We start from the raw sequence: 20,500 nt of genomic DNA, 5'->3' as shown, positions 1-20,500 counted from the left end.
GTAAAATGGTAGATGAAATTCAGCACTGATGAGTACAAAATAATGTGCATTGGAAAATATAATCCCAACTGCACATATATATATAATGGTGACTTCTAAATTAGCTGTTACCACTCAAGAACGAGATCTTGGCATCACCATGGATAATTTCCTGAAAGCTTCCACGGCACTAACAGTGTCCAAAGAGGGTAATCCAATGTTAGGAACTAGTAGGAAAAGGCATAGAAAGTCAGACAGAGAATCTCACAATTCCATTATATAAATGTGATCCCACACTATGAATACTGCATGCAGTTCTGGTCACTCCATAAAGTGAAACTGGAAAAGGTTCAGTGAAGGGAAACAAAAATGATCAACGGAATGGATCAGCTTCCAGATGAGGAGAGATTAGAAAAGAGACTGATGGTAAATAGGACAGAAGTTTCTAAAGTCATGAATGGTGTGGAAAAAGTGAATAGAAAGGTATTTTTCCCCTTTTTTCACAATACAAAAAAAAAACCAAAAACTGATCATTGATGAAAATGAAAGGCTGCCAGTTGTAATGAACAAGGTGTTTTTCATGAAATCTAGAATTAATCTGTGGAACTGGTCATGGGATGTTGGGATGGCCAACAGTATGACTGGGTTCAAAAAAGTATTAGATAATTTCATGGAGAATAAGTCCTTCAATGACTATTAATGCAGATGGCTCAGAGATGCAACCCCATGTTCTGGGTGTTCCTTAGCCTCACTGACAGATGCCAGGAGGGAGGTGGTCATTTAATTTGTACATTTCCCATGATGCTCTAGTACAGACCACTGCCAGGGACAGGCCATTGGGCTAGATGGACTATTGGTCTGACCTGTTATGTCTGTTCTTAATATATGCCTGACTTCATTGGACATTTCAGATTTCCTGCAGTATGATGTATGCCTTCTATAGCTTCATAGTTTGTAAAACAACAGATCTTATAAAACAGATTGCTGTGCTACCTCCTGCTCACATCCAGCATAAGAAACTGGACTAACTCACTAAACCAGAAAGCCTAATCCTGGCTTACATCCAACACCAAACACAGGGAAATATAGAGGACGTGAGATAGTCAGCCCAACAGCATCTTTTTATACATACTCATTTGATTTCGTTTCGTTAATGTCTGATCAGCTGCCACTACCCCCCAAAAATCCCTATGTTGAGGGAGCTGTCTAGTAGGAAATCCCTCAAGGTTCATCTCCCTAAGTTTTCTCCAAACTGTTCTGCACAGTGAGGTTTGATCTAGAGAACTGCACTCCCAGAAGCACTCAGTGTCTTGAAACCAGCTTCCAGAAACTCCACTTCTCACTTCCACTGGTACCATACTGTTCAGCTGTCCTCCATCACTGACTGTCTCCAAAATAGCCCACAATGGGAGGTTCCACAGCACAGGACATATTCTGCACCCGGTTCAGCATTCCCTCAGCTTCAGAGGTAGAGAGCCGCTGTCCTAATTCAGTCCCCTGCACACAAAGCTGGACTTCTGATCTGGACTATCGCTGACAAATGTTTGTCTAACCTGCTCTTAAGGCTCCAGTGATGGAAAGTCCACAACCTCTCTAGGCAGTTTATGCCAATGCTTCGCCATCCTGACAATTTGAAAGTTTTTCCTAATGTCCAACCTGAACCAACATTGCTGGAAATTAAACCCATTGCTTCTTGTCCTATCATCACAGGTCAGTGAGAATTTTTTCCTCCTCCTTGTAACAACCTTTTATGCAATTGAAATCTACAGTGTCCCTTCTCAGTATTCTCTTCTCCAGAATATAAACCCAATTTTTTCAGTCTACCCTCATAGGTCATATATTCTAGCTCTTTAATCATTTTTGTTGCTCTTCTCTAGACCTTCTCCAGTTTCTCCATATCTTTCCTGAATGTGGTGACTAGAACTGGAACAGTGCTCCAATTGAGGCCTAGTCATTGCCAAGTAGAGTGGAAGAATGATGTTTCATGTCTTAACACTCTTGCTAATATATCCCAGAATTACATTTGGTTTTTGTTTTGTTTTTTGCAGTAGCATTAGACTGTTGGCTCATACTTAGCTGTTGTCCACTCTGACTTCTAGATCCTTCACTGCAATACTCCTTCCTAGGCTGTAATTTCCCATTTTGCATGTGTGCAACTGATTGTTCTTTCCTAAGAGGAGTACTCTGCTCTAGTCCTGTTTAGTTCAGGCCATTCTTCAGTTTGCCCAGATAATTCTGAATGTTAAGCCTATCCTCCTAAGCACTTTCAACCTTTCCCAGGTGTTATCATCTGCAAATGTTGTAAGTGTACTTTAAGTCATTATCTAAATCATGGATGAAGATATCGAACAGAATTGGACCCAGAACCAATCCCTGCAGGACTTTACTTGTCATGCCCTTCCAGTTTGACTATGAACCTTAATAACTACTATTTAGAAAGGGTTTTGCAACCAGTTATACACCCCCTCCACAGTAGCTCCACCTACCTTATTTATCAGAAGGTCATGTGAGACAAAAAGCCCTACTGAAGTCTAGATATACTACATCTACCACTTCCCCATCCACAAGGCTAGGTAGTCCCTGTCAAAGAAAGCTAGTGAGTTGGTTTGACATGATTCGTGCTTGACAAATCCATGCTGTTACGATGTTGTATTTTCTTTGCAAATTGTTTGATTATTTGCTCCATTAGCTTTCCAGGTACGGAAGTTAAGCTGATGTGTCGGTATGTCACACCATTTGAGCAATGAACAAATGAAGTCTACATACAAACTGGGTCCCTCCTCATATATCTCTCAAAGAGGTGTTGGAGCACTACTTACCTGGGTGCAGTATAGTAATTATGAACAACTGTGACCTCAAAACCTAGGAGAATCTTGCTCTCATTCCTGGCCAAAGACAGCCAAAATTCTAGCAAAAAGTAAATATAAAGACCTCAAATATTGAAAGGATACCAATGTATCACATTAGCTTGCAGCTGATTAAGTGAAAATTCTAGATAGTAAATGCCCCTTAAAAACAGAGGTATTTTCACTTTGTGCATGCTACCCTAAAAACCGCAGACCTGAGGTAAATACTATGTACTAAAATGCCATCTATAGACTTTCCCCTTCCTGTATCCAACTTACAACCTGTATATGAAGATGGAATTTGTAGCCAAATTCTGCTTTTTGGCAGATACAAGGGAAATTCTGAATGCTGGCTTTTACTGTTTTACAATAGTTACACAATTTAACAGTGCTCCGAGTGATGGAAAACAAGCAAAGACACAACCTGTATATAGCTCAAAGTCTTTTGGCTGTGATCACAGCAGTGATTCATCTGTCTGCTATAGGAAAAATGTCTGCTGAAATTTATGCTAGAGCAAAGGAGAAATTAAATGAGTTTCTTACACCAATGACAAGAGTTAGCTGTCTGTTTAAGGCCCCCTCCACTACACTGGAAATTTACTTCATCTACTGTTAGGACATATTTTAGGAAGATTTTTATTCTGAAAAACAAAAAGGTGGATCAACACTTTCTTGTGTGCCAGATCAAAATGTCCCTTCATTTTACATTCATTCAATTATCTGTCTTTTGAGCTGTAGTGGAAGGAAACTCCATTTTTGACGGAACCATTTGTGATGTTCTTTGGATATTCTCTTTCGACTTTTTCTCTGCTGAAGATTGTGTCCTGGTCGCTGTCGAACTCAGACTCTGAAACCATCAGGCTGGAATTGTGTTCTGTACTTCTGTGCTTTATACCTGAAAATAAACAAACAATTGAACCAAACGGCTCTCTGGAAAGTTGTACATTTAAATTTAGTAGCTTCTCTCCTGTGTCATGTTGTACAACATCAGCAATGCTGTGCTGCCCTGCCTCTATGAATAACTATTCAGACCGCCACCCATGTTAAACATTGTGCAAGTGAACACTAAATATCAGGGGCCAGATCCTCCATTGACTGCAGTGCAGCTTCACCCATTGATACTATTTGATCAGTGAGCACCTCATACTTGGTTCTGCCTCTGTTTTACTGCAAATGCTCAGATCCTTTAAAGCGTCTCATCACGCAGCACAGACCTTTCTAACGTGAACCAATCACATACATGTAGCCACAAAGACAGTTCTATGACTGATCCAACCGGACCATGAAAACTCTGTGCGCCTGGGTGAATTTATTACTTTTTAGGATGCCTGCTGTTCAGGTGGTTTTCCTCCACTGGACTTCCCCTCCATTAGACTGAGGGAAATCAAAATTAAAGTCTTCATTGTCAAGGGAAGCTGTTAACTCAGGCATGATTAAAGCCCTGTGATGTTAAATGAGACATATTAGGGCCTTGCACCTTTGCTGTTTTAACTTTATAATACAAAAAATGGTTGTTACGTTTTCTGTTACAATGAAGAAAATGTGTGTAGAACAGATCTTTGAAACTAACTGCTATAAAATTAGGACAAACACAGGGATTTAATGATCCACAGCTAAAAAGGGGCCCAATTAAAAATTAAATCTTACCATATTTGGGCCTTAGCTCCATCCTCTCCTGGTCATCCATGTTATCTAGGATGGTGTATTTGGTTTTCTTCCTTATTTTTGTCCTCTTTCTGCTAAAAGAAAAGTTGTACCAGTAAATCAAGTTTTCATGCACAGTAAATAAACACGCACGCACTGAACAGGGACAGCCCAAGAAACCAATTCTGCTCTCATGCCGTCTCCACTGATGTAACTCCGCTGATTCCAAGAGTCACTCCTGATTTGTGCTGATGTAATTGGGAGCAGTATATGCATCACTGAGTGCAAGTCTTTCTTTCGCATGCAGAAAGTGGGCAACGTGGGCCTGCTTAACTAGGGAGTAGTCCCCTACACTACTAGAGATGGGCTTGAGACATACACTTTGGCTCCAGGATAAAAACTTTCTCCAAGCTGAGGGGTGTCCAGATCCAGCATTTTGATGTAGTCCTCAGAGAGAGCCAATTTCAGATCTGGATTTCCACCAAGTTTGGTTTGGGCCCATCTCTGATTGCACCCAATCAAAATGGAGATATTCCCCTAGGCATGGAATCACCATACTGCTCTGGTCTGCAGAGACATAAGTGGCTCCTCATTTAAATCCCTCATCAAGGTTCACTTCTCCAGCAGCATCTCTGAATTTGGGTCATATCTTTATCCGAGGAGTTACTTGTTCATCCACATGGAGGGAGGGGGCCGAATGACTGGAGGAAAAGAAGAATAAGGACACTACAAGTGAAGCAGAGACTGCTGCTCGGGGGAAGACAAGGGGTTGAATGATAGAGGTACGGGTAAGGGACTTTAGCATGTACAATTAGGGATGCACATAATCTAACAGGATGTGCATTGTCATCACTGATTACTTTGCTAGTATACTGCATTCCTTTCCCACACCCTACTGCTGGTGGGATTTTTTTTGTTATTATTTTTGTTTTTAAACTGCAAGGTCTTCAGGGCAGGGACTGATGTTGTCTGTTTGCTAAACATATATCGCATAGGGGAGCAATCTGCATAATAAAAGTAATGTGAACTCTGCACTCTCCAGACAGGTTGATTTAATCTGAGATGTCAATTAAGGTCCTATTAAAAACATCAAATTCCTGAAATTCAGGCCATTTTTTTTTTTCTTACAAACTCCTTAGAGCCAAGGATATCACCTACCACTGCTCCCTCTCGACACCCCCTGCACCTTCTTTCCAGGTCAATCTCTGGACCATTCAGATACCCTCTCTAAATTTTGAGGCAAGAATGAACAGATGCAGCTGAGGCTCAATTCATGGAAGTGTTACGTCACTCCTTGCCATATGTCACTATGCAAAGTCCATAGCAGGCCACACAGTGTCAGAGAGAGCAGTCCAAGGAGGACAGCTTTGCAAACAACATCCTGTATCTCTCACCAGAATGTCTTTGAGGGGAAGATTAAACACCACGACCACTCTGTTTTTTTGTTTGTTTCTTTCTTTCATCAAAACTGTCTCTGCTGGGCTATTTGATAAGCAACAAAAACATGCTTACCAATGACTAACACCAGTGAGAACCAAATGGAAAACCCATGTGACTTGGGAGAGAATTACTGATTGTCTTACTGACACGTGTTTTACACTGGTCAACATAGCTACCTCAGTGGGAGGTGAGAACAAAAATCACACCCTAGACCACCTTAGCTATTCCAGCCTCACTGCAGATGCAGGCATGTTGAGGGAAGAATGCTTCTGTCTCCATAGCTATTGTCATTCAGAGCTATTGCAGTTCCTATATGAATGGGAAAAATTCCTTCCATCCAAGGGGGCTGCTTTACCCTTCAGGTTTTTGCTGGCATGGCGATGCTGCTGTAGGTGAATCGGCATAGTCTCTAGCAAAGACCCATCTGAGACTGATAATAAGATCAGAAAAAGTGTATTGAAGCAGACTGAAAAAGAGCTGGAAGCAGGGAGAAACTCCTAGGACACACAGCATTAGCATACTTTGTACACTCACTTCCTTGGACCTAAGCCAGACCCAAGCTGACAAGCTATATTCATTCTCCATGAGGCGCCCTGTGCTTTACAGTTTCATTCCCTCATAGTGTAGTGACCTCCAGGACATATAGCTTTGCCTTGCATGAAAGGCTACAAAGACTCTAGAAGGAGGAGGCTGAAGCTCTTAAATATGTTTTCAGCTGCTGGGCTGGGATACACATTAATTATTATGTGGAGAAGTTCCAGCAGTAAAGACAGGTTACTCACCGTAGTAACAGTCGTTCTTCGAGATGTGTCCCCGTGGGTGCTCCACATTAGGTGTCGGGCTCGCCCGGCGCCGCAGATCGGATCTTCCAAGCAGTTTCTGCCGGACCGCACATGCGCTGGCGCGCGCCGCTCCCTTGCGCACTCCTGGCCACGTGCGCGATCCGGTCCCCGCCAGTTCCTTGACCAACCGCCTTGGATGCTCCTGCAAAACACTAGACAGAGATCCGAAGCAGGGAGGATGGGCGGGTGGGGGAGCACCCACGGGGACACACCTCGAAGAACCATTGTTACTACGGTGAGTAACCTGTCTTTCTTCTTCGAGTGTCCCCGTGGGTGCTCCACATTAGGTGACTACACAGCACTAACCCAAGATAGGAGGTGGGTAATCGGATTATGTGCAGCTTGTCCCCGAGAGGACCGCTGTCGAGAGACGGGTATCCTCTTGGAATACCCTGTGAAGGGCGTACTGTTTGGCAAAGGTGTCATAGGATGACCAGGTCGCCGCTCTGCAAATGTCTTTTAGCTCAACGCCCTTGAAAAAGGCTGCTGATGCCGCCACCGCCCTAGTGGAATGAGCCCTGGGAGTGGCCAATAAAGGAGTCTTTTTGAGTTCGTAGCACATTTTTATGCAGGATACGATGTGCTTCGAGATTCTCTGCGAAGAGAGACCTTCTCCTTTCGATTTGGGAGCGAGAGAGACTAGGAGTCTATCCGTTTTCCGGAAGGACTTGGTCCTGTCTACATAGAAGGCTAGCACCCTCCTCACGTCCAGGAGGTGTAGGCGCACCTGTTTGTTAGAGTTATGAGGCTTTGGATAAAACGAGGGTAAAACAATAGGTTCGTTAATGTGAAACTCAGAAGAAACCTTGGGAACAAAGGCTGGATGCAGCCGTATGGTTACCGCCTCCTTGGAAAAAACAGTGCAGGGTGGCGTTGCCATAACTGCCGCAAGCTCGCTCACCCTGCGAGCTGACGTAATTGCGAGAAGAAAGGTCATCTTTATCGTAAGGAGGCGGAGGGAAACCGTGGCCAAGGGCTCGCACGTTAAGCACCAGGTCCAAGTTCCACGAACGCGGAAGCGGTTTCCGAGGGGGGTACAGGTTTACCAACCCTTTGAGGAACCTGGTAACCATGGGATGGGCGAACACCGTGTGCCCTTCCTCCTCGTGTCTGAACGCCGAAATGGCGGCAAGGTGGACCTTTAACAAGGATAGTGAGAGTCCTCCTCTCTTGAGGTCCAGTAAATACTCTAATATTACAGGTATAGGCACCGAAAGGGGGGCCAGCTGTTTGGTAGAACACCAAGCCGTGAAGCGAGTCCATTTCTGCTTGTAGGTCTTCCTGGTGGAAGTCCTCCTGCTACTTTCTAGGACTTGCTGCACTTCCTCCGTGCATGTGCTCTCTAGGGAGCTGAGCCATGGATTAACCACGCTTGTAGTCGCAGGCCTTGGGGGTGCGGATGCACTATGGACCCCTGGGCTTGCATGAGCAGATCCAGCGCCACCAGAAGAGGCATCGGTGGACGGTCCGACATGCGCAGGAGTAGGGGGAACCATTGCTGTCGATCCCACGTTGGGACTATCAGGATCATTCGGGCTCCTTCCCTCCTGGCTTTCTGCAAGACTTTGTGGATCAGCACTGTGGGAGGAAAAGCGTAAAGCAGGGGGCCCCTCCACGAGATCGCGAACGCATCCCCCAGGGACCCCCGTCCCAGTCCTGCCCTGGAGCAGAATAGTGGGCACTTCTTGTTGTGTTGAGTGGCAAACAGGTCTATCTGGGGAAAACCCCATGCGTGGAAAATCGGTCGTAGCAGATCGGGACGGATCTGCCACTCGTGCGTGAGTGCAAAACGCCTGCTCAGCTGGTCTGCCTTCACATTGTGAGTGCCTGGTAAGTACGAGGCTTTCAAGATTATATTGTTGGCGATGCACCAGTTCCATAACCGGACTGCTTCCGCACATAAGGCACGGGACCGAGCTCCTCCTTGCCGGTTTATATAAAACATGGTGGAGGTATTGTCTGTACTGATCCCAACGACTTTCCCTTGTATATGGTCTCGAAAGTGTCTGCAGGCGTTGAACACTGCTCTGAGCTCCAGTGTATTTATGTGCAGTGACTGCTCCATGGAGGACCACAGCCCTTGAGTCACCTCTTCGCCCATGTGTGCTCCCCACCCTATGAGGGAGGCATCTGTAGTAAGAAAAACCGATATTTGTGGTTGGTGGAAGGGTACCCCTGTTAGCAAGTTCTTGGGGTTTACCCACCATTGCAGGGATTTGCGCACCTCTGCTGTGGGCGACACCACCCTGTGAACGGTGTGTGCTGCCAGTTTGTATACGCTCGCCAGCCAGTGCTGCATGCTGCGCATGTGTAACCTGGCGTTCTGTACTACGAACGTCGCCGCTGCCATGTGGCCCAGCAGCTGTAAGCACGTCAGGACTGGCACCGTAGGGCTGAAGGTGATGACCTGCACGAGGGAGCCGATGGCCCGAAAGCGAGTCTCTGGTAGATATACTCTCGCTGTAATAGAATTTATGCGTGCCCCTATGAACTCTATGTCCTGTGTGGGGTCTATCTTTGATTTTGCCAGATTGATAACCAGGCCGAGCGAAGAGAACGTGCCTGCTGTGATGCGTATCATGCGTAGTACCTCCTCCTTCGAGGCCCCTTTGAGTAGGCAGTCGTCCAGATACGGGAATATAAATACCCCCTGTCTGTGCAGGTAGGCTGACACCACTGCCAAGGGCTTGGTGAAGACTCTGGGGGCCGAGGAGAGGCCAAACGGTAGGACCTTGTATGGAAAATGTTCTTTGCCTACCATGAACCGGAGGAATCGCCAGTGAGCCGGATGGACAGTTATGTGAAAATACGCGTCTTGTAAATCGAGGGCTGCGAACCAATCTCCATCGTCCAGTGCCGTAAGGATGGAGGCGATTGTGATCATCCGAAAGCGTTGCTTGCGCAGGTACCGGTTGAGGCCTCAAAGATCTAAGATGGGCCTCCAGCCTCCTGTCTTTTTCTCCGTGAGGAAGTACCTTGAGTAGAACTCTTTTCCTTGCAGTTGCTCCGGTACTTTTTCCACTGCCCCTATGAGCATGAGATGGTCTACCTCCTGCTTGAGCCTCGCTACGTGGGAGGCCTCCTGGAGGTGGGGCCTGGGTGGAGGTCGTGGCGGTGGGAGCGACTGGAAGGGGATGGCGTACCCCGTGGCTATGATCTCCAGCACCCATTTGTCTGTGGTGGTCCTTTGCCACTGGTCGTAGAATGGTCGGAGGCGATGGTGGAATAGCCGCTTCGGATGACCTTGTGCGATGGTAGTGATGGCGCAGCCCTGGATCTGTGTGTCAAACTTGTGGCCTTTGGCCCTGCCCCGAGGACGCATGGCTCTGTTGTGAACGTCGCCTGGGAGTTCTGTACTGCTGGTGCTGTTGATGTCGCTCTTGCTCATAACCCCTGTGGTACTGGGGACGCTGTTGCTGGTACTGGTACCATCTTTGTTGAGGGTAGTACTTTTTCTTTCTGTATGGAGGGGTGTAAATCCCCAGGGTCCTAAGTGTGGCTCTTGAATCTTTACTGGAATGAAGGACCGAGTCAGTTGATTCAGCAAACAGCTTCTGCAAGTCGAAGGGAAGATCGACTATCTTTGCCTGCAGATCCCTCGGTATACCCGAAGTCTGGAGCCAGGACTCCCTTCGCATCACCACTGCCATAGCTGTGGAACATGCTGCTGTGTCCGCAACATCCAGGGCGATCTGAACTCCCGTCCTCGAGGCCGCGTAGCCTTCTTGCACAATGGCCTTGAGCACCGGTTTCTTGTCCTCTGGAAGCGAGTCCATGAGGGAGGTTAACCTAGTGTAGTTGTCGAAATTATGGTTCGCTAAATGTGCTGCGTAATTTGCCATTCGCAACAGTAGAGTGGAGGAGGAATAGACCTTTCCGCCGAACAGCTCTAGCTTCTTGGCATCTTTGTCTGTTCCCCCTGTCCTGAATTGAGATGTCTTTGATCTTTGTTGCGACGACTCCACCACCAAGGAATTTGGTTGTGGGTGGCTGAACAGGAACTCCATGCCCTTCGCCGGCACGAAGTATTTCTTATCCGCTCTCTTGTGGACAGGCGGAATAGTCGCAGGGGTCTGCCATATCGTAGTGGCGGACTCCAAGATTGCTTCATCAAGCGGTATTGCTATTTTGGAGGAGGCCGGAGGTCTCAGATTTTTGAGGAGCTTATGGTGTTTCTCTTGCACCTTTGCTGTCTGGATGCCTTGCGTGAAGGCCACCCTCTTAAACAGCTCTTGAAACTGTTTGAGATCGTCCGGAGGATGGACGTCCCCCGGGGCCGTAGCCTCGTCCGGGGAGGAGAACGAGGAACCACTAGGGTACGCCTCTCTGGACCCTTCCGGTCCCTGTTGGTGATGGTACACCCGCTCGCTAGAGGCTTGTGAGGGAAAATCTCGGGGTTCCATAACCAGTCCCCCCTGAGATACTTGAGTCTCTGTCCCCGTTCGCGATTGCCCTCGGGGATACGAGATCGTCTGTGGGGATCTTTCCCTGGTAGACTGCCGGTGGTGTCTATGCCCCGCGTGATAGGGGCGACCATGGCAGCATGGGCACTGTTCTTGGGAAGGTGACCTAGACCACTCCCTTGGTGCATACCCTCTGTGTCTGGGGGAGCGAGATCGTCGAGAGATCTGGGACACTGGAGAGAGTGATTTTGGATAGTATTCCAGCGGCTCAAACCCCAGGAAGGGTGAAGGTGATCCCAGCCAGGGCGAGGCTGGTTGTAAAAATGGAGACGGGGGCTCCGGGTAGGCTAGGGGGGACCCCTGCCTTCTGGTTGGAGTCTGCAGCATAAGCGGAGGGCTGAAAGAAAGCAACTCCGCAGCCCTGTCTGGAGAGGGGCTGCGGTGCCTCGTTTTGTGTGCAGCCTTCCCCCTCCCTTGCGGAGGTAACTCCGCCCCCTGGTGTGTAGGGGATCTCGGCCCCGTCCGCGCCGTGCTCGGCATGCTCATGGGTGGTGCCGCACAGGCGGTGTCCTCTGGTGCCTGCAGGCTGCGTGCCTGCACGCTCTGCACCGCCGGTTCCCTGGGGGTCGGTGCCGCTGCTTGCGGTGCCGCCGGTACCGGCGCTTGTTTAGCCGCCGCCCTGCCTGCGGTGCGGTGCGGGGCGGCTGGCTGATTATCGGAGGCTGAGCCGCTTCCACGTGGCTCTCCGTGCCGCCGCCGATCAGCTGTTGCTGCGGCTGGGGGCTGCGCGCTCCTCCCGTCCCACTCGCTGTTGCTGCCGGCAGGGATCGGGCTGGGGAGGCTTTCCTCCGTTTTTGCGCTGATGGGGTGAGGGAGGCGGCTTTCCTTTTATGGGCCCCGGAGGGTCCCTCCGGCTACGGCTGCTCCAGCATGTCTGGCTAGAGGGCCTTGTCGAAGAGCAGCATTTTAAGCCGCATCTCCCTGTCCTTCCTTGCTCTGGCTGTTAATTCTGCACAGAAGGAGCATTTCTGCGTGACATGGGACTCCCCCAGGCACCTTATGCAGTGACTGTGCCCATCAGACGCTGGCATTGCCTCTCGGCAGGACTCACATTTCTTAAATCCTGAAGAGGACATTGTTGGTGAGTCTTTCAGTTGTTAATGGGTACTTAGCACCTTCTCTGTGCTGTTTTTCCCCTTCTCCGATAGCCTGCCGCGGCAGGAGGGCTGATGGCCCTAGGCTCCTGGCCTCCGGTGTTCCGCTTGTTACTGGGACTGGACTGAATGCCGTCCCGCTTTTTTTTTTTTTGAAAAATAACAACTGGCTAACTTAACAGTAGCCTAAGAATTTGAAAACTTTAAAGAAAAACAGTTAAAACCATTGAATATGCTAACTTGGCCTTAGCCTAGTTCGGATTCCGTCTGCAGCCGACGGCAGTTAAGAGAAACTGGCGGGGACCAGATCGCACACGTGGCCAGGAGCGCGCAAGGGAGCGGAGCGCGCTGGCACATGCGCAGTCCGGCAGAAACTGCTTGGAAGATCCGATCTGCGGCGCCAGGCGAGCCCGACACCTATTGTGGAGCACCCACGGGGACACTCGAAGAAGAATCTCTTTTATAACTCTATTTTTTGAAGTGCGTCAAGGAACACCTCAGGCAAAGGACAGGTAGTGCTTTTTCTTGGGATAAGTACATAAACCCAAAGACAGAAAGACATACCTCCAGAGGGCTGTGATGTCTCAGAAGAGCAGAGTGATTTAATACTGAGAAGCTGGCTATACTGTCTGACAGAGTACAGGGATGCCACTTTTAACACAGTGCACTGCAAACACCACAACACACTTACCTTTTGCAGCAGCAGATGCAGAGCCATGCTAAGCCTGCCGAGAGCACAACCAAAATGAAGGCGGATACCAATACATAGAGTATGCTCCATTCTACAACATAAAACAATGTGCAAAGGAGTCATGAATGTAGCTGTTGTAATAATTAATCCGAAGAGGTGGAGAATGGCTTTGTTCTTCATTAAGACTGATTGAAATTTGAGAGTAGTTATCTTAAAAGGGAATCTGTCAAAATAACATAACAAAAGGTCCCTACTGGTCATTACTTGGCCTTAGGCCTCCAGACCAAATAGTCAGAATTTGTAAATAAAATATATGCGTTTCTCCTGCCAACCTAGGAAATCCAGCCTGAGATCTGAAGGTCAAACTGGGCTCTTTCCAGCTGGGACATCTCAGTGAAGCAAGGATGTACCTCTGTGCACCTGCTGTACAGTACAGCTCTGACTGGTCAGGTGTTTAGTGGTAGTGTGCTGTTAGAAAAAGGATACCTTCACATGAACAAGTGGAGAAAATACCATATAGGATGAGGGAGACAAAACAAACACGAAACCCCACAATCCCATCTTTATAGTCACTTTTCAGAGTATTATTAATTATTATTATAATTTATTACAACTGCAGTAGCACTTATGGGCCCGATTTCTGATAGTGATCCTATAGAAACTAATCAGACGACATGAGGAGTAATGTATTTCTCAACGTAAGAGTAGGAGACAGTCATGCTCCTCTGATGTCATTCAACTGTATTTCTTTGTTTTGTTGGTTGGTTCCGGAAGGCAGTTTTGTGTGTTGTTAGATGACCTTTCTCATGCACAATATGCAGAGATACAGTTACTAAACTGCTACACACAGACAAGGGAAATCATTCTTCGAAAATACCATACAGTGCCATCCAAACTCACCACAATTACTCTCCCCATCATTTAGGTAACGTTGAAGCAAGTTCTCCATCCACAGCTGATAGCAAATACAACGCTTTGTGATGGGGTCACAGTGACCATGTCCAGAACATTTCAAAAGGCAAACTAAGAACAAAACAATGTGAAGATAATTACATGGTGTAAAAGGGCAAATGGTAATGTGTACTCTTCTGAGCTGATAACGCATGGTGTGTTCTCTTGCCCATAACTTCAGTGGCACCGACTGACAAACAAAAAGGTCACTTAGAAGCTGAACAGTGGAAACTTCACTGAGGTGTTTCCATGAATCATGGGTAAATAAATAGACGCCCAAACCATTGTTTTTACTGTCATTTATAAACAACCACTGTTGGCTCCTAATCTGCCAGTCATTTGTTGGGGGATCTAAGTTAGTCAGCTATACATTAAAGGCACCGTAGTTTGGTGGACAGGATCAGACAGATAAAAATATATTATCAACTGAACAGCCAGCCAGCGAGCCAAAGGTAATTTACTGACACTAGATCCAGAAAGCATCCTGAGTCAGGAACTTCAGTTTTATTTATGTATTATTTATTATATGTATATCCTGGGTGTATATTCTCCATAATACTGGAGTACTTGGGAAATATTGGTGTGTCCAAATACCACCACAATAAACATCATATAAATACCTGAGAAAAATATACCAGCACAACTTCTGAGGGAATGGCATTCATATACTTCATCTTTAATCACTGTAAATGCACCATGGAGCAGTATGATGCATGCATTTCTTGAATGACAGTATAGAAGTTAAAATAAATTGCTTTCCAAACAAAACTTGCAGCATTTTATTGGTCTTAAAGCTTGCTATGTGATTAAAAATTAAGTGAAGGCAAATTTGCAAATTAAGCCTCCAGTTTTCTTCTTCTTCAAAGTGGAAAAAAAAATTTCCTCCTCAGGGAGGAAACACAAAAATAAACCATATTAATCCACGACTATTTTAAAGCCACAGCTTGTCTCTCTCCCTTCACATTCTGACCCTGAACATAACTCCTTTTTGCCTATAAATAACAAATTCATATCTGTAATGCCCAAGTGTCCTGCAGTGTTCTAATTACCAGCAGCACTGTGACTTTATGGCTAATTAAAACTTGAAACTTAGCCTGAAAGCCCAGCTATCACTGTGAAAAGCTCTCAATTATGAAGAAACACCAGGAATCCGTGTACACCACAGTATATACCATTCTAGGGGATGGGGTTATGATGAAATGAAGGCCTGACCATTTTGCCTGGAGGGTAAGTATGAATCCTTAGAATCCTGTTGGGGACTAGTGTAACAGCCTTAAAGAAACCAAGATGATACGGGAAGTTCCCATCTTATGAACAGGTTGTATTCCAAAAGTTCGTTTGTAAGTCAGTTGTTTGGAACTTGGAACCCATTTTCCCCATAGAAACAGTGTTCTAAATGTTGATTAGGTTCCCAGGCTAGCCCACACATGTCTATATAACCTATAGTGTAGCTGAAATACTGTAACTTGCAATGCAAAATAGTAGAAATAGGTTTTTCTGGAAAGCTGGTGCTTGAGGAAAGGCAGGTTTAATTAGAAGAGAACAAGGAGGTAAGTGGAGAGCCTGAAGAGGACTTCTGGGCACCCCTCAGCCATCCCCTGCCCCTCAGCATCTGTTTTGCTTCTGTGCCAGCTCCTGTGGCTAGGTCCATTGTCCAGCAACCCCCTCCATGAGGTCAGTGCCAGCTCCCACAGCCCCCCTTCCTCCACACCTCCCCCTTGGGCTGCACCCAACCACCTCTCACCAGGTGGTGACAAATGGTGTGAGCTCAGGCTAGAGGATTTCAGAGAAGCAGGGCGCAGCTGTGCAGCCAGCAGCTGCAGAGAAACGGTGGTTTCTTCAAAGCGCTGCTTCTCTCCGGCCGCTGGCTGTGCAACCACCCTCTGCTCCTCTAGAGTCCTCCAACCAGTACTTTTGCCACTTGCCACCAGCTGTTCCACTTGCATGCTCCCCTGCCGTGTCAGTCTGTATCCGCGAAAATAAGAAGTCCTGTGGCACCTGACCGACTAACATATTTATTGGACCAAAAGTTTTCGTGGGCAAAGAAGTGGGTCTTCATCCACGAAAGCTTACACGCCAATAAATCTGTCAGTGTATAAGATGCCACAGACTGTTTTTGCTTGTATATGCGGCTGTTCTGAAGTTCGATGTTTGCAACTTGGGGTGGGGGGGCTCCTGTAACACAAATGCTATGTTAGAGTTACAGTAAGGTCTGTCCAATCCTCAGAGCAAGAAGAAACAATGTTATAACTCAGCTGGAAAAAGTATATTGCTATAACATAGTTCCCCACCATGGTACATTTCCTAGTATTCTGTAAATGAGCCTTATTTACAAAATGATTGCCAGCCATCACACTCTTTGCCACTTGTATCTTTAAAAGGAAAGCAAATAAATAGCAAAGGTCTGTGCTAGATAAACACGTATTGCAAGCCTCATCTTTCAGAAAACTGAATGCAAATGGGTGCAGCAAGAAAAGACACAAAAGAGGAAAACCTGGGACAACATGGAGAAGAGCTACTGAGACTGAAGAACAACAACTGGGGTACTCCTGAGGTCAGATAGAAGCTTTGTCCCAAGACAGAGTGAAGCGGAGGAGACTTGTGGGATGACGTGTGCCTCACTTGGAGTACAAGGGTTTAAGTCAAGAAAGCCATGACACACCACTGCCATGTTGCCTATGGTAATTAATATTCTGATGGCTGTACAATTCAAGAAATAGGAAGCAGCAGACAGAACCTACCAGCTGTGTCAACCCGCAGAACTTTAAAAAGCAGGAAGTCAGCCTTCTCCTTCAGCAGCTGTACATGCAGCATCCGTACAACATCTGAAGCCCTTCTTACTTTGAAAGGATGCCCATTCTGCACATAGAAGATAACTGCTGTGCTGCAGAGAGAACAGACAAACAAAATTGAGATGTACTTTGTGCCAGAAGCTAAATATTCTTCAGTTTGACCGTAGAAACCCAGACTCTGGAAATCAGAAGTTCAAAACCATTGTCTTTGATGTCTGTATTTTATTTAATCTGCCATTGGGTTAACCAAAATTCATTGGAGTGACAGGACTATTGCACTACCATGCAGGTCAGGAGCAATAACAAATCTCTAGATCCAAGTCACTGGAGAAGGCTGAGTGAGCAGGACACACTCTTTCCTCTCTTAAAAAACAAACAAGAAACCCTGAAGCACCTTAAAGACTAACCGTTTTATTTAGTAGGTAATGAGCTTTTGTGGGCAAGACTCATGAAAGCTCATTACCAAATAAATAAAATTGTTAGTCTTTAAGGTGCAACAGGACTGTGGGGTTTGTTTGTTTTGGGAAACTATAGACTGAGGCTATGTCTACACAACTTATCAGTGGTCGACTTCAATGTCTGGCTATACAGAAGAAGGCTGGCCGGAGCGCTTCTCCTGTTGGCCTTCCTTAATCCTTGCCACTCACAAGGAGTTCCAGGGTCTGCTTTTGACCCCAGAAAGTGCCGTTTTGCCCATGAGCAGAACAAAACCCCAGAAGATTGACCCTGAGTAGGTTGATCTTCTGTAGTAGTATAGACCTAGCCTAACATGAGACTTTCCTCCCTTGTCCTCACAAGCCTGGATATTTTAATCTTCCAGGTACACTGCAAGCCACACATCCCCCAGCCCCCACCCCCCCACCCCCCCAAAATTCCATAAGCATCCAAGGCCCACTGCAGTCAATGAGAAGACAGAATCAGGGCATTAAGGGGTGGGTATCAATAACTTTGGGGCTGATAATTAAGAGAGAGAGAGAGAGAGAGAGAGAGAGAACCAGTCTGAAATCATTATGTGATGTTATGCTGCAGTGGCGTGGGATGATTTGGTTTTGAGGAACTGAATCCCTTAATGGAAGTTGGTCACTGCAGTTTGAAATACTGTAATGATCAAAAATCTAATACTAATTGTGTTGTACATTTTGGGAGGTATATGTGGCTCTGAATAGATGCAAAAATGATTTTAACACAATCAGTTAACTAAATGTAGGAGGACATCATTTAAAGGCTAGTCATCTCAACAGATTCCATCAACCACACTGTCAGGTCTCAGCAGATGTGCAAACCACCCAGAAATCTGTGGCAGGCTCAGCTGTGCACAAACATTTCCAGTCTTTCTGCTCGGACCTGTCACTCATGTGAGTCCACTGTATATACTTCTCAGCGCTACTCGGAAACAAGCAGCCTGCTGAGCGTGTCCAGTGACCGTCTACTCACCACTTACCTAGGGGATGAGATCTAAAGCATCTAAAACACATGGGACGTCACAAATTTGAGGGGTCAAACTAAAAAAGGAGCTTTGGCCCCACAGACCTCAGCCAGACAAGTACATTTGCTTATTGTGACAGTCTCTATCTGACTCACTCTGCCTAGCCTTTGGAGGGACAAAGGCAGTAAATGAAACAAAGATGTCAAGACAAGTAAATGCACTCTCTGTGAAATAGAGGGAAAGAAGTGTCTGCAGGGAGTTTGTTTTAAAATGAGGTTCTCCAGTTCCAGATTGCTAAGCACCAAAGAGCTACCTCTTGGATTTTAACAACTGTAGAAGAACTGATATAACTAATGCATATGCTCCAGGGAAATCTCTCTCAAATTCCCTTTACTTTTCCACATAGCTGCACAAAATACCACTAATTATCAGCTTTGGCAGAGTCAAGAAGAATCACAAAGCTCATTTACTTCTTTTTAGAAGTAAAACAGTCTTTTAAAAATCTAATTGCAGCCATCCTGCACCCCAGGAAATACTGTCAGTGAAAAAGCCATTTTGAAAGGAAAAATCTTGTTGTACTATTTTGCCAGTACGGCTTATCTCCATTCTTCAAGAATAGTAAGTTATGTTGGCAACAGCACTTTTATGCCACCAGAAGTGCACCTACAGGGCGGCTTTTGCTGTTACAGAATTTAAAAAACATAACCCTGACTCATGCTGCTATGCTAAAGTATCCAAAGTTTCTAGTGTAGATTGGGAGTCAGTGTAGCTTATTTATTTATAAAATGTATACAAGCCTCAAATACTTCCCTGGCTATGTCTACACTTGCCAAAAACTTTGAAATGGCCATGCAAATGGCCATTTTGAAGTTTACTAATGAAACGCTGAAATACATATTCAGCGCTTCATTAGCACGTGGGCAGCCGCGGCACTTTGAAATTGATGCGGCTCGTCCAGACGGGGCTCTTTTTCGAAAGGACCCTGCCTACTTCGAAGTCCCCTTATTCCCATCTGCTCATAGGAATAAGGGAACTTCAAAGCAGGCAGGGTCCTTTCGAAAAGAAGCCCCATCTGGATGAGCCGTGCGGCGGCGAGCTGCGTCAATTTTGAAGTGCCACAGCCGCCTGCATGCTAATGAGGTGCTGAATATGTATTTCAGCGCTTCATTAGTAAACTTCGAAATGGCCACTTGCATGGCCATTTCAAAGTTTTTGGTTAGTGTAGACACGGCCCCTGTTGCAAAAAGCTCATGTAAGGCTCAACTTCCTGTCCCAAGATGCAACTGCCACCAGCTACCTCTCTCTCTACCTCATCACTTTTCACTTGGAAAACCCCTAGTCCAATACGTCCACTTGAACTGCAAGATTTGGAAAAGATGGATGGACAATTGTTCCCTTATGTTCAGTTTCTCTGCACCCCAAAAGAACCACGGGAAGGTCTGAAAGCCCAGACAAAAAAGAATGCTTCAAGTCACATTCTCCTTAATGACTCTCCGGATGCAAAGTCTCAAAGAGGTAGCCATATTAGTCTGTAGTTTCACAAATAATAAGAAGTCCTGTGGCACCTTAGAGACTAACAAATTTATTAGGTCATGAGTTTTTGAGGATAAAACCCACGTCCTCAGATGAAAATGGAAAGAAATAACAGAATCCAGAGTTTATATAGAAGGGAGCAGTCGGGGGTGGGAGGGTAGAGTACTAGTCGGACCAGTTAATGAGGCAAGTTAAGTTGGAAGTATCTCATGCCTGTGAATATCAAAAGGTGGGGAAGTTGTCCTGGTAATGCATAAGCCAGTTTAAGATCTCTATTCAGGCCAAGCTTAAATTTGTTAAACTTGTAAATGAATTCCAGTTCAGATGTCTCCTTCTGTAATCTTGTGGTAAAATTCTTCTGTTGAAGAATGGCTACTTTTAAATCCATGATTGAGGCTACATCCACACTAGCCAAAACCTTCGAAATGGCCATACAAAAAATGGCCTATAAGGGGATTTCAAAGTTGCCGGGGTCCTTTCGAATAGGAGCCCCATCTGGATGAGCCGCGTCAATTTCGAAGAGCCACAACTACCGGCATTCTAGTGAGGCGCTGAATACGCATTTCAGCGCTTCATTAGTAAACTTCGAAATGGCCATTTGCATAGCCATTTTGAAGTTTTCAGCTAGTGTAGACACGGCCTGAATGTCCAGAGAGCCTTAAGCCTTCCCCCTAGAGATTCACGTGTATTTCAATTTCTGGTGTCTGAATTGTGTCCATTTATCCTTGGGTGCAGAGACTGTCCACTTTGTCCAAGATACATGACAAGAGAGGCATTACTGACACTTGATGGGATATGT

The 20,500-nt window shown here is 46.1% G+C and overlaps 1 protein-coding gene across 4 annotated transcripts in view; it reads right to left on the bottom strand.

The window, feature by feature from the left end:
• Positions 1 to 498: 498 nt before the first annotated feature.
• The window catches only part of KIAA0319 (KIAA0319 ortholog), a 54,065-nt gene continuing 34,063 nt past the window's right edge, over positions 499 to 20,500 (bottom strand). For 3 of the 4 annotated variants that reach the window (XM_074985882.1, XM_074985884.1, XM_074985883.1), the window contains 5 exons: positions 16,692 to 16,834; positions 13,900 to 14,022; positions 13,000 to 13,090; positions 4,473 to 4,564; positions 499 to 3,720 (listed from right to left, as the gene is read on the bottom strand). In XM_074985882.1, coding sequence (XP_074841983.1) covers positions 3,542 to 3,720; positions 4,473 to 4,564; positions 13,000 to 13,090; positions 13,900 to 14,022; positions 16,692 to 16,834 — 628 coding nt within the window. In that variant the 3' untranslated portion in view covers positions 499 to 3,541. The remainder of the gene's footprint in view (positions 3,721 to 4,472; positions 4,565 to 12,999; positions 13,091 to 13,899; positions 14,023 to 16,691; positions 16,835 to 20,500) is intronic. The other variant, XM_074985885.1, reaches the window with a different exon arrangement.

This window comes from Carettochelys insculpta, chromosome 2 (assembly GCF_033958435.1).
Source record: "Carettochelys insculpta isolate YL-2023 chromosome 2, ASM3395843v1, whole genome shotgun sequence".
Taxonomy (NCBI): domain Eukaryota; kingdom Metazoa; phylum Chordata; order Testudines; family Carettochelyidae; genus Carettochelys; species Carettochelys insculpta.
The sequence above is the reverse complement of the archived record's forward strand: the minus strand, read 5'-3'. Positions and strand labels throughout refer to the sequence as shown.